This window comes from Nycticebus coucang, chromosome 11, assembly GCF_027406575.1.
Source record: "Nycticebus coucang isolate mNycCou1 chromosome 11, mNycCou1.pri, whole genome shotgun sequence".
In the NCBI taxonomy this organism is placed as follows: domain Eukaryota; kingdom Metazoa; phylum Chordata; class Mammalia; order Primates; family Lorisidae; genus Nycticebus; species Nycticebus coucang.
This window is the reverse complement of record NC_069790.1, coordinates 125,174,422-125,201,985: the sequence shown is the minus strand read 5'-3', so window position 1 is coordinate 125,201,985 and position 27,564 is coordinate 125,174,422. Positions and strand designations below refer to the sequence as shown.

Sequence of the window (27,564 nt, the reverse complement as noted above, 5' to 3'; positions counted from 1 at the left end):
CTACATTTTCAGCCTTTTATTGTAATGTTATAACAAGTCTCTTCTGAATAAGTGTAGAAATTATTTGTAATGCTTTAAAAAACTTAAAACTTCTCACCTGCTGGCTAGGATCAAATGTGGAGACTATTAACTCCCCCACTCAAAACAAAACAGATCTTACTTTGACCCTGGTCACTTCAGAGTCACGCAGAGCATGAGTGGCACATGAGACAGAGGTGACCCTGACCTGGTTATGGGACCACTGATTATACACCTGTGTCCAAGCCACAGGCTGTACCAGAGGGGGCAACCCAAGGAGCCAGGGGTCAGCCCCCTTCCTTGGAGAAAACACTACCCAAGTCCTCACAGGCAGGGTCGTAGGTGCTATCTGTGCACCGGGGTTAACGTGCGGTGTAGACAGAGCTGAGTGGTGAGAGAATGGAAGCCACAGAGTCACAGTAGAAACTGGAGATTTTATTAACACTTCTTTCACATTACATACAGTACAGTTCAAACACACTTTTTGGTATGAAGTCACACAAATGATACAACAATACATTTGCTTTTCAACTATGTCACTACTATTCTTCACATATATTCCTGAAAAAGTTCCCACAGCCGTGAACGCAAAGTGAACAGAGAGGTCATGTCATTCCCACAGACGCCAACTTCATGTGTTTGGGAGAAAACAGGAGTAGCTCAGACCCAGAGGAAGGCAATCCAGGCATCTCTGGATTTCTGAACTCACAACGCTCCCAATCAACACAGCGCTACCCCCCCACGCCAGCGCTGCCCCCGGTATGGCACATCCAGCACACGCATCAGGGCCAGGAGGGCCACAGTCAGCGAGAGCAGAAACAAGGGTCAGACGGCCATCACTTCCGAGCGGAATGAGAGGCGCACTACTAACAACACTGAACCCATGCACAAGAGATCCTGCAAAAGTAGAGGGGATAAGAAACAGAGGTGGGTGATTAATGACACGGCCAGGTGCGCGCCACGGGACGCTGGCATCTGGGAGTCAGCATAGTCCTACAGAGTCAAACTGCAAAATAACAGAATAAAAATGTTATTCTCTCCAATCAGACCTGGAGGAATAAATCATGAGTAAAGACCTGTCAAAGCAAAGGTTTAGAGGGAATCAAGTTGCAAATACAGTCCACAAAACACCCAAAGCATTTCGCTCCCACCCAGAGTGGGGTTCTGGACGTTGACACTGAGCCGAGCAGCTGGGCCCTGCGCAGCTCTCAGACAGCAAGAGCAGGGGGTTAGGGGGTGGGGGGAGGAAGGAAGAGACAAGAGGGGGTCAGAGTGGGAAGGAGCGGTCAGGTTCGGACACAGGAAAGCAAAACAGGAGAGCCAGGAGGGGAAGAGCCGGGGCAAGGCCTGGCGACGTGGTCCCTAAGCCTTAGGGACATGAGTCTCAAGAAGAGGACAGAAACACCCAACAGACAGAACCAGCTCAAGAACGAAAATAACTCTGATTCTGTGCTTTGTCGTCCTTGTACCTGAAAATTAAATAGTGGAAGAGTTAAAATCCTCACAGAGGAAAGACATTCTGGATCCCACACCTGTGAAAGGCAAAGCTGAATTATAAAAGTGAGTGGTTACTTGCTCCTTGCATGTCAGCAAAATGTGCACACGTTATTGTAAAATTTTATATATTCTAGGAAAATACTGTAGAATGCATGAAATTTAAAGTACTTTAAAAATCGGCTTCCACTACATGTGCCTTAAAATGAAAAGTGGTTTAAAAGAGAATCAGGCTGAGAGAACGTGGTGAGGTCTGCTCTCTGGAGCTCACTGAATTGGAAAACACAGAATGTATTAAAATGCTGCCTGCTTGTCCACTCTGTGGAACATGTTAAAATAAAAAACTACATGCTATCTCTTTTACAAGGCCCTATGTTTTTCTACATACCTCTTAAAATTAGTAAAATAAAAACAAGCAAAACATCCACATGAAGCCCTCTTAATATTTCAGTTGGTTAGAAGGAAATGGGAAAACCAAGTCCCCGAGAAACAGCTCACGCAGAATACCTGCTCCATCTGCCTGACCTGACTGAAAGGGCCTACCAAACCATGACAGAAAAGAGTCACAACTGTAAGATGTCCTCTAGAAAAGACAGGTGACAGCGTGTGAGAGAAGTGGCCCTTTCAGCCACATGCTGCCACAGTACACCTGGGATCCAATATGAATCAATGGGTTCTGCTTTGGTTCCAGGACACAAAACCATGGACTTATATACCTAAGAAATTAGGTATTTTAAATGGTAAAAATTAAATAGGTTGCAAAAAAACCTTACATAAAATCCTTAGGATTTAATGTTAAATCAAGGCTAGATGCCTCCGAAGAGTTCATATTTAAGAAATAACCAAAATAGACTTCATTCACAACTTTTTAAAAATAGTTGAAAGATCAGCAGAAATGCTCGTCAAGCAGTTTAAGTGTCTACACTCTCCCCTCGAGTATGTAAATGTCCCTGTGGCTTCCTTCATGGGGGGCCTCTCAGTCTCTTCCTACCCTACAACCCCCCAATAGCACTTATAATTTTTTAAAGAACCAACAATACCTTTCAAGCTTTCTCTCTCTCCCCCTCTTCTCCCTCCCACTCCAAATAAATAAGGGAAGGGGGGCGGTTATAGCTTAATGCAGAGAAGGCCACTGGGCCTCCCAGGGTGCCAAGCCATAGTAAGCCTCCAAGTGAGGAGGAGCTGGGGCCTGGAGTCGCCCAGGGCCTGGCCTGCAGACACTGCCTGGGATGAGATCTGACTCCCGGGCAGCTCTTCTCTCCAGTGAGCAGCAAGAGGAGACAAGCCACAGAGCACTGCAGTGTCTGGGCCTCTGCGACGGGCCCGAGTGCTGTAGCCATCACACAGGGGCCCCTTGTTTTGTGCAGTTATGTGACTAAAACCTGTTTCCCACAAGTGTCAATCCATGGTCTATGAGCATGTTGAGCTTACCTTCCCAATGAAATGACAAAGAAATAAAAAATAAACAGAACGAAATTAAAAAAAAAAAAAAAAAAACAAAAAAACAAAAGCCAAAAGAAAAAAAACATGGATGGTTTTTAAAACCCATCGCAGGAGAAAAGGTCCAGGTCCGTAGGTTTCCTCCGCCTCCCCTGACTCACGCACCTGCATCTGCGGGGAGCTGAGCAGGCACCAGGCGCAGGGGGGCATCAGCACATATGCCCAGCTGCTCCCACCGTGACTGACTGGGTGACCTGCCCTCACAGGCCAGAGTGTTAGAAGGAAGTGTCCCGTTAACACTGAGGTGACAGCCCGCCCTCCCCTTCCCACTACACTCCTCTTCCACCTCCCTCAGAAACAAAGCCTTCCCTTTGCAGAATTCAGCAAAATACTATTTGAGGGGAAAAAAAACCCTGGGTGCAGGATGGAAGCTCTGGCACAATTCAGAAATGCTAAGGAACCAAGCTTAAACCGCTGTTTGTCCAGGGCCTTTACAGAGCATGTTAAGAACTACCCATATTTAAAAACAGGCACGATGAAACCACACCCCGTCCCACCCGCCAACTCTCCCCAGAAGGCAGGGTGCGGCACCTGCTCTCAGAGGGGGCGCCCCTCAGAATTTCTCTCGGAAAGAAGAGATTTATCCTTTAGAAGAGAATCAGATATGGATTTAACAAATGTGGCCAGATCAAGGGCAAAGCAATGTTATGTTCAGATAAGAGGCTAAGCGAACTTATGTTACATCACAAAATCAAAACAAGATAACGCAAAAAGAAAAACTAACTTGGCTCCACATAATTATCCACTGATTTACCTTATGAGATAGATTGATATTTACTGCCTTTAAGCTTCTTGAAATTGTGAACAAATAATACACAGATCAGGATAAAAGTATTGACTTACTACCATCTTTATAAAAGTCGAATTTACACACAAACACAACAATTATGGAACTGTCTCCATTAAACTTTGATAAGACAACACAAAAGAACTAACAAGTAGCTAAGATGTGGCTGAGCTGAAAGCATTCCCAATAACATTTTAATTCTGAAGGGTCCATATTTACACTATGCTCAATGCCCTGCATCTCATTCCGAATGCACGATAAAGAAAGACCAGAGATAATGGTTGCAGCAGATCTTCCACGGGGTCCAGCTGGCGCGGTCTGACCTCACTGAGAGAAGTGCACCAAAGGTGGGAATGACATCACTTTCTAATTCTGCTTCTTTCCTTTTCTGTGGTTTCCTTCAAGGAAACTATTACTGAGATGGGCAGGTACTAAGAGCCCATTTTCAATGATCGTTAGCATTAAGAGGCGGGGTTGTGTGTGGCTGTCGTAACTGGTGCTTTAGGACAGGTCTGGCTGACTAGCCTGATCATCCTTCCAGAACATTCTATCAAGAGAACACTTGTGTGTGGACAGTTACAGACACACACACGTATACCTCCCAGGTTCCACATGACACTGAGACAACACCAAAAGCAGGGCTTTGGGTGCGTGAAGCCTGTGCTGCACACCGGTGCCCACGGCCCAGCGTCACTCCACTAACTGCAGAGAAGCCTGCACGCCCCACTTCTGAGACAACCTGCGGACTTGTGGTCTTTCACACTCAGCTGCCTCAGAACATGGCAGAGGTTAGTTAAACTCACTATTGCACCAGGAAGCTCTCGGTGACACAGGGAGTCTAAGCCTGCCCACCACCCTTGCACTAGGTGTTCTGGAACTCTGTTTAAAAATAGAGCCTGTGGGCTCCAAACTCGTCCTTTCAACGCTGCTCTCTGTGACTGAGACAAACTACTCCTTTTAAATACAGGAGCACGTAGGGTCTCACTGTGAACACAGCAGGCAGTGTGGTTGTGGGCCTGCTGCGTGGACGCCCTCCTGCATACATGGCAAGCAGGGCTGCCTTCCGACCCCACCCTCCAAAGGTGGCCTGGGGCTTTCTGGGACAGAGGGGCTGCACCATGGCTGCAGGGTTTCTAGCATATAGCCTGTGAGGGCCTGACTTCCCAGGATCAGCGGTTTCTGAAAAGCAGCTATCAAAACACACCTGCAGCTGCTGGTGTTTCTCTGTAGCACACAATGCCATTTTAGAGTCAATGCTACGGAAAGCCTCACAGGGTCTGGAATATTCTTCTCCGCTTAATAACGTTTTGGTAACTTAATTTGAAAAAGCATATAAAATGTCAACTGCAGACACGAGATGAAACAAGCCTTGTGCCCTTCTTGTCAGCCCCTCCTTCCGGAGGTGACAGCCCTGGGGCTGCACTCACTGCAGAGGTAGTAGGTGATAACAGGCTTCTAGATCCCTTAATTCTATTTGTAAATGTGACATGAAATTGTAGGTATAAAATATAGCTATAAAATCTGAGTGTGCCCTCGTAGTATTTGCTCAAATAGTTTAGGGCCACTTCAGAATATATCCAAAACAGTAAAATTCTTTATAAGCAGAATACAATAAGGCACTTTTTCAGTGTTTTCCCAGAATGAATTCATTCCACTAAGGTTTCTTAAGCAGACTAAGTCTCACCTAAGGGAACCTACCTAGAATTACTAAAAGCTGATTTTGATGATGACACAAACACATCTCATGTCAGGTTCCACTGTCCCTGGCTGACAGCCGCCCTCATACTACACGCCATGCAAAGGCGCCACAGTGAGCACCACCCTGCTCTCAGGTCCACTGAAGGACAGTGCGGCCCCTGTACAGTGGCCTTCAAAAAAAGGGTAATCAAAGCAATGATAACCAGCTTCCCAAAGAATGTCATATATGACAGAGCCAGCGAAACACAACAGGCCACCGTGGGCTGCGTTTAACAAGGAAGAAGACTGCACAGGTCTGCTCTGCCTTCAGGCTGCTCCTGCACCCCATGGGGTGGGAACCCAGCCATGGGCCATGGGCTGCTGGGTGAGGGCACCACAGCCAGGGGCCTGCCCAGCCCTCTCACCTGACTGTGAAAGAACCTAAGAAAGCAGGCAGTCACCCTGGGACTAGGAGCATACAGTTGGCGCTTTTGAAATACTGACAAGAAGCAGAATCTCTGTTCAATTGGCACCACTCCCGACCACCCCACTCACACCCTGGCTCTCCAGGATATGCAAATGTCAATCAATTGTCACCCAAATTTTAATCTACGTTTTTATAAGAGCCATTTGAGGGCTTTCTGAGAAGACCACGCAGGCTGAGCGTGGTTGAGAAGACTCTTCTAGCCTGCACTGAAGATAAGTGCAACCATTATCAAAGATTCTTTGCTGTGAAAAAATACTTGGAATTTGTGACGTTAATGTTCTTTCCTGAATCTAAGTCCTTGTGACCGATCACACAGTCAGATCACGAAGAACAACGTCTACATGCATTGTAAGCACTTTGAAAACAAAAGAAAATGAAAAACTTGGAGTTCTTTGTGGTGACAACAGAATCTGAAGGAATCAACCTAACACCAAACTCCCGCGTGCTGTGTAAGTTCAGCTCTCCTGGAATCAACCCTGTGGCCGGCTGGCGCTCCAGACAACAGCCGGGGAGATCTAAGCTCCTGGGTTCTGTGCCGCGGCAGCTTCCTCGAAGAAATCCCACAGTGTGTACAGCACAAGGTCAGGTCTCCTGCCAGAGATCACTCCACAATCAGGGCCACATTTATGTGGGACAAGTCTATCATATGCCTGTGGGGATTTAAGGAATGATCAGTGGCTACTCTGCACCAGCATCAGTTTGCCAAGGGGAAGAAAACTAGTGCAGAATGGGGCGTCCTGACCAATGAAAGCCTAGGTCACCCACACACGGCTTCAAAGACAAGATCTACTAAAAACAAGGGCCGAGTCTCCACCTAACCAAGGTGACCCTGCCTGGCAATGGGCTGGCAGTCTGCTCCACATCCTGTTGGACTGTACAGCAGCAGGGGCACCGACCAGTGCAAAGGGGTGCAGACAGAGCCCCCCACACACACCCCCACACCACCACTGGTGCAGGGCACTGGTACCTGTGGAACTTCTGCTGAAACGCCAACGCATGGGCTGGCTCCTTGAACTTAGCTATGGCCTTCCGTTGCTGGGGAAGCATCTGTAAACTCTAGAGGAAGAGAACAGAGAAATATTTTAAAATCACATTGTAAATGGTAAAAACTCTTTTAAAATTATATATATATATACACACAAGGTGGACAGTGGACATAAAGTTCGTGTGCAATTTAAAATAGTTTAACGGCCAGGCACGGCAGCTCACAGCTGTAATCCTAGCACTCTGGAAGGCCAAGACGGGTGGATTGCCCTGAACTCACAGGTTTGAGACCAGTCAAGCAAGAGCAAGACCCTGTCTCTAAAAAAAATAAAATAAAATAAAATAAAATAAATAGCTGGGCGTTGTGGCAGGCACCTATAGTCCCAGCTACTCAGGAAGCTGAGACAAGAGAATTGCTTGAGTCCAAAAGTTTGAGGTTGCTGTGAGCTATGACAACACAACACTCTACCGAGGGTGACAAAGTAAAACTCTGTCTTGAGAAAAATAAAAAATAGTTTAACATAGTAAATTGCACATGAACTTACAGACACCCTGTATATACATTTATACATTATCAGCTTTAATACAAAATTTGAGTGCAGGCTGACATTTAGATCACTAGAGCAAACTGACTTTCCCGTCTAACTCCCTGGAAATTTTTCTTAGCTATCCAATAATCTCTTCCTAAGCTGTGCTTTAATAACTCATTCCCAGGATGACACTTCCTTCCTCCAAGGCTGGTGTTAAGACCTCCATCACGTGGACACAGTAGCTGCCCAGACCGTCTCTGTAAGAGGCAGTAGCAGGTGCCCTTGGGTAGAGGCACCTCTTCTTCTCATGTCTCCCTACAAAGTGACTTTTAATGGGAATCTCACTATCCTTTCTGAAGACCAATACTCATCACATTGGAGGCTACTGCTGTTTAGTGAGGGCCCCAGGGTCTATAGCAGGCAGTCGCCCCTGGGGGGCAGGGGGATGGGGGGTCAGGCAGGAGGACAGCTTGGCCACCTCCACTCCAGAATGGCCAGGTGTCATTCTGTGATTGCTCAGCAACCTCAACCTCCACAGCACGGTCCTTCTCAATTCTCTCATGACACTCAACTTACTGCCCCAGACCAATCAAAGAGCAGGCCTCCCTGGGCAGCTCTGGTGTGGTCACCATACAACACTGTCCTGAGGAACTACACTCACCACCACATCTCCAGTGATAAGGACCACCTGCTGTTTCTGGGCTCCTGTTCAGTGATAACAGTAACATGGAGGCCTTTAAAAGCACCGACACATGTGGCTGTTTAATTTTAAACCATCTGTCAAAAATCTTACAACAGAAGCACACAGCTAAACCTATCAATGACTTGGAAATTTTCAAAAGTTATACCATATATGAAACATGAAACTGGCTGGGCGAGGGGACTCACACTTATAATCCCAGCACTCTGGAAGGGCAAATTTCTTGAGGTCAAGAGTTTGAGACCAGGTTGAGCCAGAGTGAGACCTCATCTCTATTAAAAATAGAAAAACTCGGGGCATTGCCTGTGGCTCAAAGGAGTAGGGGCACTAGCCCCACAAACCAGAGGTGGCGGGTTCAAACCCGGCCCCGGCCAAAAACTGCAAATAAATAAATAAATAAATATAGAAAAACTAGCTGGGTGTTGTGGTGGGCGCCTGTATCTCAGCTACTTCAGAGGCTGAGGCAAGAGGATCACTTGAACCTTGGAGGTTGATGCTTCTGTAAGTGAGGTTGACACTAGGCCATAGCAGTGTCAACCCAGGGTGAGGGTGAGAGTGAGACTATGCCTAAAAAAAAAGTTCCCTCCATGGAAAAAGGGCTCTGTGGTGGGTCTCCGGAGTACAAGCAGCCACTCAGACAGCGGGCCCAGCGACGCTTAGGTAGGAATCTGACTTATAGGAAAGAGGAAACTAATATTCACTGGGGCCTGTGCTATGTGACACCATGCTCATGGCTGGCATGTGTCATCTCATTCAATCCCTACCACAGAGAGCTTGATGTCAATTTTAACTGAGGCTCTCAAGAGAGAAGGAGTCTGTGTAAAAAGCTGCACACCAGGAAATGGCAATTCAGAATCTGAACCAAAGTCACACCTTAAGTCCAGACTTGCTGAGACAGCCAGCTACATTTTCCAGGGCCAACACCGCAGCAACAATGAGCTAAGCATGCAGAGAGTTATGTCCCCGTGAGTCCCAGTGAACTGCTGGCATATAAGGAAGTTAGCACAGAGAGCGGACACAACGCTGGCCCACATATGCCGTGTGACCGAAATGCCAGCTCCTATTGTCACTGCTACTCTGTCTGGCGCAGACTTTTTAATGCTATTAAGAATCAAAACAGAGAAATACTTATATTTACTCACTGGGAGATTGCTAACTTTACACTTATGAGGAAACTTTTATTATTTTATTTGTTTTTACCTCATGGAATTTCATTTATTATAGGATTCAATTATTTCCTAACATAGTTTTAGCCAAAATCCAGCAATAGGAAAATAAATACAAGTAAAGGAGCCTCAAAAGTTATAATGAACTTACTTCCTGATTCTAACAGTTAGTTTGGTTTTAGTCTTTGAGGACGGAGCAGGTGGTCACGGCTGCTCCCCAGAGGGATGCCACGGAGAGAATGCGAGGTGGCTGGAGGTGCCTGGGCTGGCAGAGCCTCTGGACCAGCAGAAACTGCCACCTCCCTTCCCTGTGACCAAGGTCCGGCCTCCGCAGGAGCCCATGTCCCCTGTTCTTTGGGGCAGAACCTTCTTTCTGACTTAATACTAATGTTAAAGACCATCATGCAAGGTCTCATTCTGACGGCACCTTTTCCCATCTGAAATTCTCAAACATACTACTATACTTATGCCGTTTCTCTCCTAGATGTGACCTTTCTACAAAATCCTGTCATTCTGCACCCCCTCTGTAAATGAACCTATAGACAATAAAGAACTTGGAAGTGAACTTTCTAAAGGCTTACGAATATTGTTTAAGAGAAGAAAACACTAACTTGAGAGTAAAGTGGCTATCCTATCACTGCTACCACTCAGATTCTACAGGTCTACAAAGTATAGTTAACCTGCAGTCATTAGAATTTTTTATCATCAGGAGGCCGCAAGCTATAGGCCTGTCCCAGCTGAGCCGCGGCCGCCATGCACGTCCCAGCAGTGAGCACTAGGTGGCGCTATGTCCCAGAGCAGATGGACAAGACCTTTCATTCTGGAAACAAGTAGGGTAAAAAAAAAACATTTACCCCAAAACACACAGAAAAAGACATTTTTCTTCCTCAAACCAGGAAGCTGGTGCTGACACCCTGGGTCACTTAGAACTTTCTCTTTGAAGGATATATTTAACCATAATGAAATCTTGTTATGAAAGGCTCTTAAAAATTCTCAGTATTACATCTTCAGCTATCTAATGCTTATTTTACCAGTTCTCGGTTTTGTCTATAATTAAGAAACGTAGCATCTGTGAATGCAGCACTTAAAAATCTGTGAATGCCCACTCAAAACCATCCCAGTGGCCTAAGACTGGGCAGAAAGGAGAGGGGCTCTGCTTTGTCCCAGGTGGGGGGGCCCTGCCATGGCACACGGCTGTTCATTCCCACAGCAGAGAGTAGCTCCAGCCCTGCCTTGAGACTTGCCTTCAGTGTCACTCACTCTGCGTCCCTTTCATATCTAGTTAGAACAAGCCAGCAGTCAATTCCAAGATGGTTTTTGGTGCTAAATGGCCCCCAAAAAACTTTTTTACTTAAAACACAATCATTTCTACTTCTTTTCAGAACAGAAAAAAGCAGCAAATTGAAGAAAAAAGGACATTCTTTTTACATGTACAATCCCTACACTACAAAATCCAAAATTCAATTTCAAAGATGGATAGGACAGAAGCCAAGGGTCTCATAATGGGGTCGTGGAGCCTTCCTGAGAGCCACCTACCACAGGAACATAGCACTCACTGTCCAGACATGGATCTTGGTAACTGTGTCACATTCAAAAATATCCAAGAAAGTGACCAAAATTAATGAAACAAAGCCCATAAAAATCACCCAGGCTGACAGGGGAAAATGATAATGCTATCACTTCCACCCGCAGGGAAGTGCTGAGTATCCTGCAGAGAAGACGACCACCAGGAAACCAGACTAAAATGTGAGCCTCCAGGCCAAGTATGCTGACCTGTGGTCCAAAACTCATCAGACTAGGTTCTGACTTTTTAACATCCAGACTCACTGACCCTGAATTCTCAATCACCATTAGTTTTGAGTCTCAGATTAGAATAACCACATTTTAATGCATATGAAATTCTCTAGTAACAATTTTGTTCCTATACATCAATCCATATTATAATCAACTGCTTAGAAATAAGTTATCCTTGAACATAAACTTCATGCCTCTGAAAAGTGAGAATATATTTATTCCTAACTGCACACCTGGGAAGCCTACTCTAAAAGCCAGCTATGCTCAGTGGCTCATACCTGTAAACCTAGCACTTTGGGAGGCTGAAAAGAGAGGATTACTTGAGGCCAGGAATTGGAGACCAGCCCGGGTAACATAGCAAGACCCCAACTCTACAAAAATTATAAAATTTAGCTGGGTCTTGTAGTGTGCACCTGTAGTCCCAGTTACTAAGGAGACTGAGACAAGAGGATCACGTAAGCCCAGGAGTTGGAGGCAGCAGTAGGCTATGATGACAACACTGCACCTCTACCCAGGTAACAGAGTTAGGCCCTTTGTTTATTAAAAAAAAAAAAAAAAGCCAAGGTTTGGGGTTAACTTTTCATTACTACACAAATAAAAACTAAACTATCTCTCTGGAAACCAGTAATGAAGTTGGAAGTAATTAAACCCAAGCAGAGGCACAGTTTTTGAAGGGCTTTTACTTCTTAGGAACTATTCATTTTTTAGGAACTCTGAAAACATACTATGAATTAATTTCTTCTACATACCATAGTCTAAAAATGTTTCCAAATTTTTATCCATGAAGCAAGAGGCACAGGTGTTCTCACTTTTTTTAAGTAAGATAATTCTTGTAAGAAAGTATTCTGTACTACTTAGAAAACTAACATTGCATCTGGGTGTCCTAAAATTGCTAATAGTCATGTTTCCAAAGTACTTTGCCCTCAGACCCAGACCTGCAGCGGGACACAGGGCATGTGAGGACCACAGCGACTGGCAAGGGAGACCAGGGCGCAGCACCTGCAGAGATAAGGGTCTCCACCAGGGCTGAGAGTCATATTCATGTCGTGTGTCGTTTCCATTCATTTCAGCTGTGGCCAACTCAGCAGAGACTTTTGAAGCATCAAAATTAGCCAGTTTTAAAATTGAACAGACAGCCCATGTTACTGTCACATTTTTAAACATCTAAACCAAGTTACACAGCTGTGAGGTTGTTTCTGAAAATCAAAGATAAAAAGTCCAGATACTTTAAAACTTCAATAATTATTACAAATGAAACAAGTGATTTGATGGAACAAAAAATCTACACGTACATGTGCATGTGTGAACTTTATGATTTGAGAATCCCAAATGATAATATGTTCATTTGGAGTTATTTCTTAAAATTTATAACTAAGCATCTAGAAATTTCAAAATAACCAAACTTCTAGGCAAAAACTATGATGTCAAGTATGCACAATAGATGTTCACCTTTCTTCCCAAGTATTATTTTTATATAAAGTAACCAATGGAATGGATACTACATTTTAAATCAAGAAATAATTTCACCTCAGATATGACAAACTTTGGCAGAAATGTCACGCTCCTAGGTGACTTACCTGAATGGGTCCCACAGACATCAGTAGGCTCTTGAGCTGGGCGTCGGTGGTTGATGAGGACAGCCCCTCCACAGACACCACGCAGGGCTGCGGCTTGCACTCCACCACCCGCAGGTTCTGCTTGTTGGGCACCAGGCGCCCCCGGCCCATGGGTCCTGCTGCCCCTCTGCCCCGCCCGTGCATGATGGCCTGGCAGCGACAAAGGAAAGGCAACCGTTCTGAGCCGGGGTTTCTCCACAGCTACTGAGATATAAAAAGTGAGCAGGTAACTTACAATCCATTAAAACATGCCCTGAGCTATAGGATTTTCTGTGGTTTTCTCTCGACTCTCAGAGAATGGTTTAATACTTAAATGAGACAAAAAAATCCAGCAAGTTTAGGTGGAAGAACAGGAGGGAATTGACAATGCCTGAATCTCTCCAGGGGCCACGAAGTCATGCTCAGCAGGCACTCTGGGTGACATAATCCTTCTGCAGATGAACAGCCAAAGGGACTCAGAAATGTCCAGTAAATAACATGGGTAAGGATTCAGATCCAGAGCCCAAATTTCTCCCACCGTATTACAAGCCAATCTCTATAGGGATCCGGTGGGTGTCAAATTTATCCTGCGATCACAAGCTACAGTGTTATGTATGCAATTCACTCTGTGAACACATACCTCTGCTAGCCCTATAACCTTAAAGGCACATCTGCGACAAGGGTTTCACCCCTAACTGTGCAATGCCTAATATTATCTGAAGAGCTTTTAAAAACAAACACACAACAATGGCCGAGTGCAACTCCAACTCCAAGATGATTTTGCTGGTCTAAGGTGGGGTCCTGCCATTATCATTTTTTAAAGGTACCCAGGGTTCAAAATTCCTGCTCTAGGATCTTTTAAGAAAAGAGACAGTTGAAATTTCTAGCATAAAAAAAAAGTAAGAACACCTGTGCCTGACTTCTTCTGCTTAGGAGAACAGTGAAACATGGAAGGCTGAGTAGAAGTCAACAGCACTACTCTCCTTGTGTTCTAGAGTTTGGGTAGAAAGGGACAAAAACGGCCTCCCCAGTTCATCACAGAAAAAGGCAAAGTGAGGTGGGAACCAGCCCTAGGCCTGGGGTGGGGGTGAACGTGCACTGACACACACGGATCACGAGAGGGAACCTCTCCATGCTCTGCAGACGGCAACAAGACCACTCAAGAAAACACACCAAAACCTGCAAGTTTCACCGGCTGGAAACCAGCAGTAACTCGCTCCTCTTTCGTTCTAGCTATAGTAAGTTGTGATATTAACAATAATATCCTTTACCAAATGCTTGCTTATATGTCAGGCACCAGGATTTTGATATGCATCTTCTCATAAAATGTTCACAATCATTCAAATAAGGTAGGAAATGTCATCCTCATTTATAGTAATGAGGTTTAAAAGAAACTCAAGTACTTTTATTTTTACACCTCCATAGAGGAGGTATGTGTTTTCTAGTGTTGTTCTCGTCATATGCTCAGGGATAACCCTCAATGAAGAAGACTCAGACTAGAACAACCTTTAGAGACTGTATCACACTATCAGTGGAGAAAGCACATGTGCTTACATTTGCTTCCTGCTACAAAATAAGAGTAACTATGTCTGTTCCCCTATCATGAAGTGTTGAGGTAACATACTCAAACTGATTTAAACACTTCAGACAGACTCAGAATGGTTTTTTTTTTTTGGTTTAAGTTAGGAGATGGGATCTCACTCTATTGTCTAGGCTAGAATGCCACAGCATCATCCTAGCTCATGGCAACCTTAAACTCCTGGGTTCAAGTAAACCTCCACTACCTCAGCCTCCCAAGTAGCTGGGACTACAGGCTCCTGCCACAACCTCCAGCTAGTTATTTCTATTTTTGGTAGAGAAAGGGTCTCTCCTTTGCTCAGAGCTGGTCTTGAACTCCGGACCTCAGGCGATCCTCCTTCCTCAGCCTCCTAGACTACTTGGATTACAGATGGTCTTAGTATTAACATGACTTCTTAGGAGCAAAATGAGCAGGGAGGGTATACTAACGAGTGGGCTCCAGCCCCCCTGGAAAAGCACACAGCAGGGTCCTGCCTCCTCATCTCCCTCATGTTGTTCTATCATGAGCAGCTCTGGCTTCCATACCAAGACTTCACTGCCAGGCCATCATCTCTCCTGCAGAGCCGTGGCAGCTCCGGGAGCCTAAGAAGATGCTTCTCGCTAGAGGCGGAAAACATGGCAAGACAGTACTCCCAGTGCACAACTGAAGAGCAGTCACTGCGGAGAAAGGGGGGGCTACCCTTGCTTCTGTCCTGACAGACTGAGTTCTAATCCACGGGTCAAGGAAAGGATGTACTGCCACTTTCATGGGCAAGTCACTTCCCTCCCAAGGCTTCAGTTTCCTCTCTCTGATCTAGGATCATGCCTACGAAATCAGCGTGGGCACACACGAGCTACATTTTGAAGTCTCTGACAAACCACCGAGTAGAGGAAGGAGGCATGCTTATACTGGGGCTGCACACAGCACGGGTGCAGAGTCAGGCACAGGCGTGCATGAGCGGACACACACAAACACAGAGACACATACCCACAAGCTGTGTCAGAACACAGCTGCTGCTGAGCACACAGTTCAGAGATGCAGGAAGCCACCCCATTCCTGGTGGGTGATTTACTGGAGTTGTACCATTAAATAGCCAGGAGAGGAAAGGGTGTGATAAAAATTCTCATGTGTTTTCAAAGCCAGAACAAAAGAAATGACAGCTCATTATGTGAGTATTGTGTGCCAGGCACAAGGGATCAGACAACCGTCTCATGTCAATCCTCTGCACAGGGAACGTGGACTTCCCGGCCCCAGTGCTGTGGGCTGGATGACAAGCCGTACCTTCTTCGCAGGATGAACTCCTTGGATGCTTTTGATCCCTGGAGGAATAGCTGAGTGTGCATAAGGCCCCGGTGGGGGATGTGGAGGCTGCTGGAGGCCCCCCCTGGTCAGCGTCACCTTGCGGGCAGGCTGTGATCCCACTTCTGGAGGCTGAGGAAGCCGCTGGTGCTGGCCATCAGGGTGAAAGAAACCATCACTCTCTCCTCCCTGCTGAAACCGAAGCAGTACAGGGTTCAGTGTCTGCTCTGCCAAATACTCCTCCCAGCACCAGAAGCCCTCCGTCAGCATTCACTCAAGAAGCACGACCGTTTTAAGCAGTGTGAGCCCAAACCTGTCATCCACCAGAGCCAGTAAGGACATTTCTCACTGGACTAGGGGAAAGTTTTAACAGTATTTTTGGAATTTAGAAGATGAAGATCTCTTTTAATTACTGTATTCATTTAAGAGGTCTGTAATTAAAATAAGTGCTATTTAATTTAGTGAAATACTGCTTAACTTTAAAAAATTCTGTATATTCAATACGTGCTTCTCACTTACAACATACATTACTCATTTTCAAGATCCTTCTTATTAAAATCTGGCAGTCTGCATAAGTAGTAGTTTTAAACTTAACTCCCATTCAAACGTAACCTGTGGCATCAGCCCAGCTCCTGCCGACTGTGGCTGCAGACCTGGAGCATGTTGCAGTGCCTTCCCCCATGGGCACCACTCTTTCAACACTGTGTTCACAAAGTCCACATGAGGAGTATCCCTACCTAACCAGAGGCTGGAACTCCTTCCCTCCTGCCAAGAGCTGCAATACCCTGGCCAGTGCAGAGCAAGCAGGCGTCAAGGGTGCATGTCCGCTCCCAGGAACTGCAGACACAGCAGAAGCCGCACCTGTTGTGTCTTACTGAAGTTCCCTTATTTCTTGACCCTAAAGCTACTCAATCAATTAGGAAGTGAGTATATATTCAAGCTGTGCTACTGACGCTGCTTCTACCTCCAGACACACAAAAAGTACATCTGGACAGTTTCTTAGCTACTTTTGGTACTAAAAATAGTGCTTTACCAAAAGAGTAGCAGGGGGTCAGGAAAGGAAGGATGGGTGGCAAGGACATCAGAGCTTGTCTTGCTAACTTATGAAACCCTGATAGCAACAGGTGCTTGAACATGAAAAGAAGATTAAGGCTTTCATTAGCACACTGCCTTCTCTTAACACTAATAGGGATATACAGTAACAGTTACTGGAAACCGCCCCCACATAGGCAGCTCAAGCTACACCAGGATCTGCAATGGTGACCTGGTAAATTAACTGAGAAGAAACTTGGACAGCCATGCCCTGCTACTGGTCCTCAAGTACCTTTCAGAGACCGTTAAAGGAACAAAGGGCTCTGCAAAGAGAAGAAACAGGGAGTAGAATGAGATGGCTGCAGGCAAGACTTGGCTAAAACTGCTGAACATAACAGGGACCTGAGAAGATACGAGATGAAATGTCACAGGGAGTCCCAACTTCTGGCTAGGATTGCACGAAAAGGTCTACAGGCACGGGAGAACCTCTATAGCAGACCACTTACAGAAGCTGACCTACTTTTCAGAACGGACAGAACTGACATCCCCACATGGATGTGTCAGTACAAAAGCTCTAGTTTGTTACAGTCCCTCAGGTGGCCAACTTACAGGGGTTCTAATGTATAATTGCCTAAAACAACCATTTCAGGGCTCTGGGAATTAGCGAATGGGACAGCCCCTGTGCCGCCCCTCTTGGTGAGGGCTCCTCCCAGCTGTAACTGCATGGGGCTGCACAGGAAACCCCACAACAGCACCATCCGCCTGCCCGTCAAGAGTAGTAAACTCTGGGGCGGCGCCTGTGGCTCAACGTGTAGGGCGCCGGTCCCATATGCCGGAGGTGGCGTGTTCAAGCCCAGCCCCGGCCAAAAAAAAAAAAAAAAAAAAAAAGAGTAGTAAACTCTGGGGGAGTCTGAGGGACTCTGATCAAGGTCCTGCTGGAACAAGCAGCAGACAGCCAGAAATCTGAGAAACTCAATGCCAAAATTCTGGAGTGGGAAGAGCCACAGCAGGCCTGGAGGAGCAGTGCCCACGGAGCCACCTGGGAAGCTGATGGGAAGCTCCAAGCACCTGGCCAGGGGCAGCCAGGTACAGCCCTGGTGCCTGAGCCCAGTCTCTTCCCAGTCACTGATTAACCACAAAACTATGCAACAATAGGGCTGACTCCCAGGAAGCCAGACTAAGAAAAAAAATAAGAATAAAAATACTGAATGAAAACAAAAACATAACACGTCAAAATTCAGGGGATGCAACTAAAGAAGTTACCTCAAAAAGGAAAAAGATCTAAAAATCAATTTATGAGCTTTTTACCTTTACCTCAAAAAACTAGTCCCCCCCCAAAAAAAGAAAATAAGGAAATTAAGCTGAAAGTTGAAGGAAGAAAATGATGAAGATCACAGCAAAAAGCAATGACACGAGAAAAATCAGTGAAACCAAAAGTTGTTTTTTGATATCAATAAAAATGATACTCAAAAAAGTATCCAATGTACTCAGTACTACTATGAAATCAATATATAATCACTTACACAGTCATATGGATGGTAAAACATAACTGCAGTCTAGAAAGTAGAAGAGAAGAGAGAGGGAAGGGGAGGAGGGAGGGTACGGGAGGGGACCTCACCAAACGTGCGTGATGCAATGGTACATTTCAAAACTATAAGAAAAGAGTAGAATTGTGATGGATGTCTTACTTAGTTCAATGTAAGCATTTCACATTGTATATCAAAGCAGTACACTGAACCTCATAAATGCATCCATGTACACAGTTATGATTTAATAAAATAATAAAATAAAATAAAATAATGATACTCCTTTAAGACAATGACCAAGAGAAAAAGAGAGAAGAGAAACCAGCCAGAGCAGGAGACAAAGAAGGGCCATTACACTGGAGCCTACGGAGACTGAGAAGTTGTTACGAACAGTTTTCTACATCAATCCATCAGACAACTTCGATGAAACAGACAAATTCATTGTAAGACACAGGTACCAAAACTGACATATGAGAAAGAGAAAACCTGAATAGGCCTCTATGAAATAAAGGTAGTGAATCAGTAATTAAAAACTTATCAAAAAAAAAAAACAGACCTAAATAGCTTCACCACTGAATTCTTTAAGAAAGAAAGATAATAAAAAGGCCAACCTTCAGTTTTAACAATCTCTTTCAGAAAACAGAAAAGGAAGCAGCAATTTCCCCACGCATTCTTTCAGCCTGGTATTACCCTATACAAAAGCCAAAGATGTCAAAAATCCCTCATAAACAAATGTGCAAAGAAGTCCTTAATGTATTAGCAAACAGAGGCAAGGACCACATACCTTGACCAAATCAGAGTCCTCCCAGAAATGCAAGGCTGGTTTAACAACCCCAGATTAATTAAGGGAACATGCCATTTGAGCAAAGTAAAGGACAACGTGGCCATCTGCTGACATGCCATCAGGGCTGCAGATGACTGAACCAGAGGGTTCTCCCCACAACATTCTGTGATTCTACACTGTGCCTAATTATTGTCTGAAATGTGTTGGTCTGACTTGAGTTGCTCCTGTCTTGCATAGGGACAGATCCCTTTTGGAAAAGGGAAGCTTTATGAAAAGGGAGCCAACTCCAGGACAGGGTCCACACACTCAGGCTGGCAGACCATGCTGCCTGTAATTTCTCCACATGGCCCTGGATCCAGGGTGTGATCGGTGTCCCACTCAGGCAGGATGGTCTATTTTAAGTGCATAATTTTTCAGTCTTTTATCTATGCAAATTCACTCCAGTTTTGCATATGTTCAATTTTCTATATTAAAAAATTATTAAATGTAAGTATAGATACACCACACAACCTCACCTTTCATAAAAGCCAGTGACCTATTATTTATTATCTAAATCCCTATCAAAATGGTATTTCTTGGCCATATAATCTTAGTGCAAGATCCATAAATTCACCATGCAGGTGTTCAGTCACACTGTCACGAGAACACTACTGTCATTCACAGGCACTGACACTTCACCCCAGCCGCAGGACCACGAAGGCCCCCGTGAGGCAGAGGCAGACTGCCCAACTACCCACACAGATCAGCTACGCACCAGTCTTAATGTGATTCTCCAACTTCTTGTTTCTTGCTCACTGAAGTGGACAAATGAACTGGGGAAGGTTTGCGGTCTTGGAAACACTTCCCACCTTCCAGCATATAGCCTTGAGTAATCCCAAAAAGCGCCCTGGCAGCTTAACTGACTAGGTGTCTGACGCCATCTGCAACACGCACTATCTTGAGAGCATTCTAGAAAAAGCAGTGGTTTAGATCCTAGTAATTCTGCATTGTTCACCATGTCAAAATGTGCAAACAGAAAGCACTGGAGTATTTACTGCAATAAGTCAGTAGATAGTAGAGTGTACTTCTAAAAGCTAGTAGGTTCTGAATGTGCTAAAAAAAAAAAGACAATACCTGGTTAAGCCACTATCATTTAGTACATGTACATTTACCAACGGTCACCATGATAATAAAAAGGCCAACCTTCAGCCTCGTAATACCATTACATGTATGAGAAAACAGCACGACACGGTGCAGAAATGGACGGGATAGTACCTTAGACCTAAAGCAGACATTGTCAAAGTAATATGATGAACAAAAAGATTAACACTCTGGGTCACTGTTTCTCTAGCAATCCAGAGTTAAAACCAAGATGACTGACAGAGTAAACTTTAAAAAGAACAGCTTGCACCAAAAGCAGAATGTCATTACTTGAGCATATTTACTTCACTTATAATCGGCTGTGGAACAATACTGGTCAAACATCTGACAAGAAATATGCTACGATCTGTGCAGACAGGGTTTCCTTCCACCCTCCCTGCAAAGTTAAGTACCATCATCCTCACTGTGCCCACGGAACGCTGCTCACGTAGTAAGCGCTGGGACATCCCAGTGGTTCCAAAGGTAGGACTCCACACTGCCTCCTGAGAGGGGAACGTAACATATTTTGTAACTATTTTCAGCAAAGAGTTGAAACAAATGAGATTACTTATCATTTAATTAAATTATTTTAATTAAATGGAGGGCCACTATAAAGCCACGCGTTTGAATTTCTCTTAAGATCATGCTAAGCATTCAAAGCTTAGTATACGTAACAAGTTATTTCACTTTGTAAGAAAAATTTTTTTCCAATTGAAAAATCATTCTCTTATAACTCAGCAGAATGAAACTGTTAATTCCTGGGTTATTCCAGTTAGTACTAGAAATGGACAACCACTGCACTACTAGGCCGTGCCAGGGGCACAGTGCAGCCAAATGCACTCGCCAGTGAGGGCACACTCTTCAACTGCGGCTTTAACTCACCAACTTGCCCCTGTGGATCCTACAGAGCAAAATTCAAAAAAAAATTTTTTTAGTGGTTTTGAGAAAAATTTTACTTCACCTTTCCCAATGGACACTTATTTCAACATACATTTCAGCCACACGTGGGCAACCCTACAGCTGCCGTCATGAAGTACACAAGCTCTACTTTGAACTGCCTCTGATACATCTTGGTGGTCCAGGTAATTATTTGCAAACTGAGTTTAGTTTTAGCCACAAAATCAAGTATCCCACAGCCACATAAGAGGCAAGTTCCAGTTTTGGGTACCGCAGATCCCACCAGACCAGATGTCTAGTTATCTGAAGACTGCGGGCCACTGTGTGCCCAGACTGGCCACGCACCAAGCCCTGGGTACCATGGACTGGGTCTCCCACTCGCTCCGACTCGTAGCCACATGCAGTAACACTCAGCCACCCCCAGTTCCTAGCACGCCCTGGCTAAGTATAAGGGCCCCAGCTTCCATCTCCTCTCATCCCTCAGCTTGAACATCCAAACCATCCAACCCTATGGGAACAAAGGTGCATCCAAGTGCAGGACTCTGACAGGCCTGTCACCTGGCTGAATATAAGGGCCTGACTGACTTTCAATTCCCTTCTACTGCACATATCAGAACAATTTCCTGTTGATTAGTATACTGTTTTGACTTTTGGTTTTAACATATTTTAGTATAATTACCCAGGGACAAAGTCTTCAATTAATTACATCTGAGAGACAAATTAATCCCATATTTTTATATCCACAGATTAGACAAAATTTCAGAAAGAACCAATCCAAATTAAATCTACCCATTTCTCTATTAAGTCTTCTATAACCTATGCATATAGTTATGGCACTGAAAGAGATCTCAAAATTATTAGCACTTAGTTATGTAAATTTTAAAATACTGTTAATTTAAATTAGAAATTTTAAAAACTGTTATCTTAATTAATGTAAGCATATGAGTGGTTACATGTGGATGGTACACTGCCAATCTACTTAGAAAAAGTTCACTTTGAAACTGAACTTCTCTGGGGTGGCACAGCTCATTTCTGAACTCTTCACACAACACGATGTTCAGGTACAGTTTTAAACATCTTCTACCTGCTTAAAAACAGATGTGAGAAAAGAATGTTGGTCTATCTTAGACCAAGACACAAACATTATGTTGTTTTTCTCCACAAATGATTATCTTTTAACGAATACTATAAAACATCTTTCTAGATTAAGTTTTAAAATATATATATCTATAAATGTATATAAATAAATATACCAAAAGGGCCCTACCAGAATTAAGTAAACTTAGGAAATACTTTTTATCAGCTTGATCATTATAAAAAATGAGGTCTGTAGCCACCAACATTAGCAGGACAAATTTATTTATAACAAATGGTTTAAATGTATGGATTAAAATTCCTATTGATACTGTCAGGGCTTCTTGCAATTTGACAGATCAAATCTTATTTTCATTCTTAAACCCCATGAAGAAGTGATATCACTTACTTGCATTCACCAGCGAGCAAATTGATTAATCCCTCTCTATAGAAATCTCAACTCTTGATTATACCTATCAGACGTTAAGCAGCATTATTCTAGAGTGACAACACTTGACAAATTCCCCAACCATTTCTCTCAGCCTTTGTGGCCCTGCTAGCTTGTATTAACCCTGATGAAAAATTAATTTTCCTTATCTTCTTCTAAACCCCAAAATCCAAATCCGCCAAACTGGCAACTCTTTCTGTAAAGGTATTATGAAAACCTCTAAAAGATTAATTGCATGTCTTCAGGTGACATTAAATTAATTTCTGTACTCATGACAGACATGTGATACCCGGTACTGAAAGGACAGATAACATTGTCAGGACACACAGAAGGACAGTGGTGTAGTGTCCCTGGACAGCCTCTCAGGAGTCTTCCTTCCGATAAGGCCCTATCGCTGTCCCTGGCAATGCTGCTGACCTTCTGGCCCATAGGCCTCACAGAGCAGGTTCCTATTAGCTACAGAAATGCCGGGCTCGGCCTTATAATCTTCATAAAGCGCACTTCAAATCTGGACAATAAATGATATGCATGTTATACAAACTTGCTAAATATAAATACACTTAAGACTCGATTTCTTCTTTGAAGACTGCTAAATTAAAGAAGAAAAGGCAAAAGGAAATAAGCAGGCTAACATTCTCTTCCTTCTCTGCAATACACGTCCTTGTGGAATGCAAGCATGCAAAACATGGAAAGAACTTAAATCTAATACTATCTACCTAATCCTGGCAACAGGTCTACAGGGGTTGAATTAAAACCACATAGTAATAAGGTTAGGGAGCCCAGTGCAGAGACCCCTTAACTGCTGGCCTTCATGAGGAACGGGATTCTCTGGGCACATGTGCTGGCTTTACAGCATGGGGAAAATGTGGCCTGATTTTTCAAGGGCTCATGCTCTCTTACAGTTATCTTTCTGACATGGGGAAAATCTTTAGAAAGCAAAAGTAGCTGGCCTTTGAAGGAATAAATCAAAGCCCTAAGCCTCTGAGGGAATGAGATACCCACAAGATTCTCCAATTTCAACAGCACCAACCTATCAGCCTAAAAAGGCAGGATTTCTAAAGGCGCACAGGCACTCTGGCCACCGCGCTCTGCAGGCAGACTGGCTTCTCTCCACAGGCACACAGGGCAGAGCTCCAGGGGCAGCAGCTCTGCAGCCCACTGCACAGAGCCCACCCACTCTGCAGGCAAGGTGGCCAGCGCTGCTTACGGCAGGCTGTGTAAAGCCATGGCAAAGGTGCCCAAGACACAGGAGAAAGTGATTCCCTTTCTGCCAGGGAAATGCGAGTCAGCAATTCCTGGCTCTTAAATGCAGGTTTATTATTTCTTATTTAAATGCTCATTTCACTCCCCCACAGTCATGCCCCTAAAAAAATCATAAATTAATGAGTATAGAAATTCTTAGGCCTCGGCCAGAGTGGTGGCTCATGCCTATAATCCCAGCACTCTGGGAGGCCGAGGCAGGTGGACTGCCTGAGCTCACAAGTTCTGAGCTAGAGAGAGAACCCCATCTCTAAAAAGAGCCAGGTGTTATGGCAGGCGCCTGTAGTCCCAGCTACTTGGGAGGGTGAGGCAAGAAAATCACTTATGAGTTGGATGTTGCTGTGAGCTGTCACACCACAGCAAAAAAAAAAAAAAAAAAAGGAAAACAAAAAATAAATAAATTCTCAGGGCTCAAAAGGGTGTCTTCTAATGACCAATGGTCATTATCTTCTCTCCATTTAGAGGCCAGAAATTTAAGAATGCTTAAAAAAAAAGTTTCTTTGGGAAAGTTACCAATTCCGCCCACACCAAAGCATTTGGAAGCTCTTAAAAACACACATAAGTACAATTGTTTCTTCCCAAAAGGAAGAAACATCCTATCAAATAAGCCCTCAGTCGGGATTAGCCAGGTCCCAGTCCTCTTCCTCCCCCTCCCCCATTTGTCTCTTGGCTATTTTACTACCATTATTAGCACTGTTTAAACAACAAAGTCACTCCACCTAGCAGGCTCTGAAACTCTCCAGGCCAGAGAGAGGAACTGGGGGTGGGGGCTGGGGAGTGGGTAAGGTGGGTGTGCACACCTCTCATGGCTCCCCACATCTGCGTTCAAAGCAGTTGTATTATACTCGGTCTCCCTCACTATTTGGTCTCTCCAGAACCCTCTTCTCTGTCACAAGTCCATCCACAGTTCTGTCCTTTTGGCAGACTCAGACTCTGGAACCTTACTCTCAAGTCACTTCTACCTGGCCCCTCTCAGGTCTTATTCACCTGCTCCTAGGAGCTGCCACAGAGAGGCCATTCTAGGAAATGAGTGTGGCCAGGACTGCTGTGTACTTGGGCCCTGGGTTCCCTGAGTAACACACACCAGGATAGGGTTCTCTGCCTCTGCCTGGGTCTCATCATGAACAAGTCATCACCATGATGACGTACCATTTAACAAAACTCAAAAACCAGCAAAAAAGGATGTACAATAGATCTCATTTTGCAAAATGAAATGAAGAAAGAAAAAAGGAAGTTCAGGAGGGGATGATAAATTTTTGCATGAGAAGTTGGTTAAAAGAATAAACTATGATTAATGTTTGTCTGTTTCCAAATTTTGCTTCCTACTGTGTCATCTAAATATCCACAGAAACTACTATTACTTTCCTCAACAGGAGTGCTGAGGAGAACCCTGTGTCAACTCCTCCCTGGGTATTTCAATAGAAGAGATTGTAAACCATGCTGCTATTTTTAACGGAATATTTAAGTTTCTTAAATATTTATATTACTTGCAGCTGTCCTAAATCCTGGTGACAAATGAATAAATAAAAGACCAAACCCCTCCTTAAGTAATTAGTGGTAACCAAGAGACAGAACTCAGTAAACCAGCAGCCAGATGAGAATCCTCAGGGGCAGAGGCAGAGCAAAAAAAGGCAGGTACCCTGGGAGGCAGTCCAGGAGGTTCCCAGAAGCAGCACTCCAGCTGGACCCTAAATAACCAGAAACAGAGATGTCGGCCAGAGGCATGAGATCTGGCACACCCAGAAACAAGAGTGGGTAAAAGGCACACCTGGACCCCAGTGAAGCACTAGGGATTGTCTCTACCCCTCAGACCAGTGGTTCCCAAAGGGTGGCAGATAACTGTACCAGTATACAATGAACACTCATGCTCATCTCAAACCTCAATGCTTGGGAGCTCTGTCTTACCTTTTTTCATATCAACACTTAAGTCACAACCTCAAAAAACATTCTGCAAACAATGACTGCAGAGCTTTTATTTTCTACAAGTCAGAGTATATGAGCAAGTTGACAGATGGATAGGAACTCAAGCTACTCCAGGGGTAAGGTTGTAGCATTCAGTAGTGAACATGACAAGTCTCCCTGTGCCCCTTACCACAGAGAGGAGACCCCAGAGACCCTCCCTATTAGTAGCTGTGCACCTTGGTCACTGGCAAAAGAACATGTCTTGGTAAGCCCCCTGGTTCATAAAGGATGAGGAACTCCTTTAAAATATTTCAATAGTGATGCTTAGTTTTCTTAGAACTATCAACTACAATAATTCAAAAAATGAAATGTAGCAAAAATATTTTAAAATCCTGTCAGCGACCTACTGAAAAAATATGTAATAGGTAGTACACAACAAAATACAACCAATTCAAGCAGTCTCTTTAGGATTCCTTTTTCTTTCTTTGCAACTCACTGCAGAAGGATCAGACCGGTGCTGAGAGAGCCCAGAAGCCGTGACAGCCAAAAGCAGTAGCCATGGGCAGGCCTGGCACCCACACCTCCACACTGAGGTCTTGGAGCTTCCTAGACAGGGCTGATTCCAGAGGTGAGGCAGAGACAAGACACGATGAGCCTGAACATCTATGTTCTCAGGCCAGACCCAAAGGACATGTTCAAGGAATGATGAAAACATACCAAAAGACACAGAAGCCAGCTTTAAGGGGCTGTTACTAGCCCATCTGGGGTAATTCTAAAATCAAAATAAAAGTGACAATTCATTGAATAAAATAGCATTCATAAGCCAATATTGATGTAAATAAATGAAAGAATAAATGATGGAGAAGAGAAAATTATCAGAGTAGGAACATGACAGCTAATAAATACAGAAGGGGCACAGGTCTCAGAAAATCATCAGTGTTCACTAAAAACAGTAAACTTTTGATAAATGAAACACAGAGTCTCCAAGTACCTTCCTGTAAATCACTTATTAGTTATAAAGGGTAAATCACATCTCTACAGTGGAGAGATCTGGCAAGCACCATCGTTCCCCAGTAATGGAAGCTAATTTTGCTGAGACTGGACACTCTTGGCAGATGCGCTGACACGGACACAACGTCACTTCTCTGGTGTCCTCCCCAAGCCCCACAAACCAAAACTGAAGGACGCACCACAGAGCAATTGGGCTTGGCTCTTTACAGACTGGGGGCAAGAAGCACAAGGCAGCGCAGAAAGGGGACTGACGGCACAAGCGAGGTCCTGGCAGCCCCTGGGAGCGTGGGCAAAGGGCCGACAGATCCGACACCTGCTGTGGGCAGGCGATGGCACTGCGTCCATGTTAAACTTCTTAATTTTGGTAACGTACAACTGTGGTTTTGTACAAGAATATCTCTGTGCCTCTAATCTACTCTCAAATGGTTTGGGGTTAAAGAGTTAAGTTTTTGTATGTGTAAAAGGACAGAAAGAGAGGATGAAGGACAAACAAACTGCAGGAAGTAAGCAAATGGTGACTCTGACCAGGGTGTGGGGAGTTCCAGTACTACTCTTACAACTGCTCTTAAAATGAAAGCACAGCCCCCGACTCCTCACCCCACAAAAGAGATCAGGCATAGACACAGCACCTCTCTAAAGAAAACGTGGGAACAACTTTTGAGCAGCTAGGAAGGGAAGCTTACACATGTAGTTCAATCCCCAAAAGCAAGATCAGACAAAATAAATTGGGCCCTTCTGCATGCAGCATTCTGACAGCCTTTAAAACCAAAGAGAAAGAGTATCATGATGGGCAGCTGGCTTTCCTGCCAGGGCATTCTGCGCTTCTCCCATTTCTCTGTGTGGCCAAAAAATAAAGGTGTACTTAATTTGCGGACAAATCCCTAAAATTTTCATTGCCTTAATTAAAAGAGCTAAATTCATT

General features: G+C 44.4%; 1 protein-coding gene across 7 annotated transcripts in view; it reads right to left on the bottom strand.

The window, feature by feature from the left end:
- Positions 1-432: 432 nt before the first annotated feature.
- Positions 433-27,564, bottom strand: part of RBM33 (RNA binding motif protein 33) — a 122,681-nt gene continuing 95,549 nt past the window's right edge. For 3 of the 7 annotated variants that reach the window (XM_053608881.1, XM_053608885.1, XM_053608884.1), the window contains 4 exons: positions 15,572-15,781; positions 12,715-12,903; positions 6,931-7,019; positions 433-6,613 (listed from right to left, as the gene is read on the bottom strand). In XM_053608881.1, coding sequence (XP_053464856.1) covers positions 6,565-6,613; positions 6,931-7,019; positions 12,715-12,903; positions 15,572-15,781 — 537 coding nt within the window. In that variant the 3' untranslated portion in view covers positions 433-6,564. Of the gene's footprint in view, positions 6,614-6,930; positions 7,020-12,714; positions 12,958-15,571; positions 15,782-27,564 lie in introns of those variants that run through there. The other 4 variants (XM_053608882.1, XM_053608883.1, XM_053608887.1 and 1 more) reach the window with 2 other exon arrangements.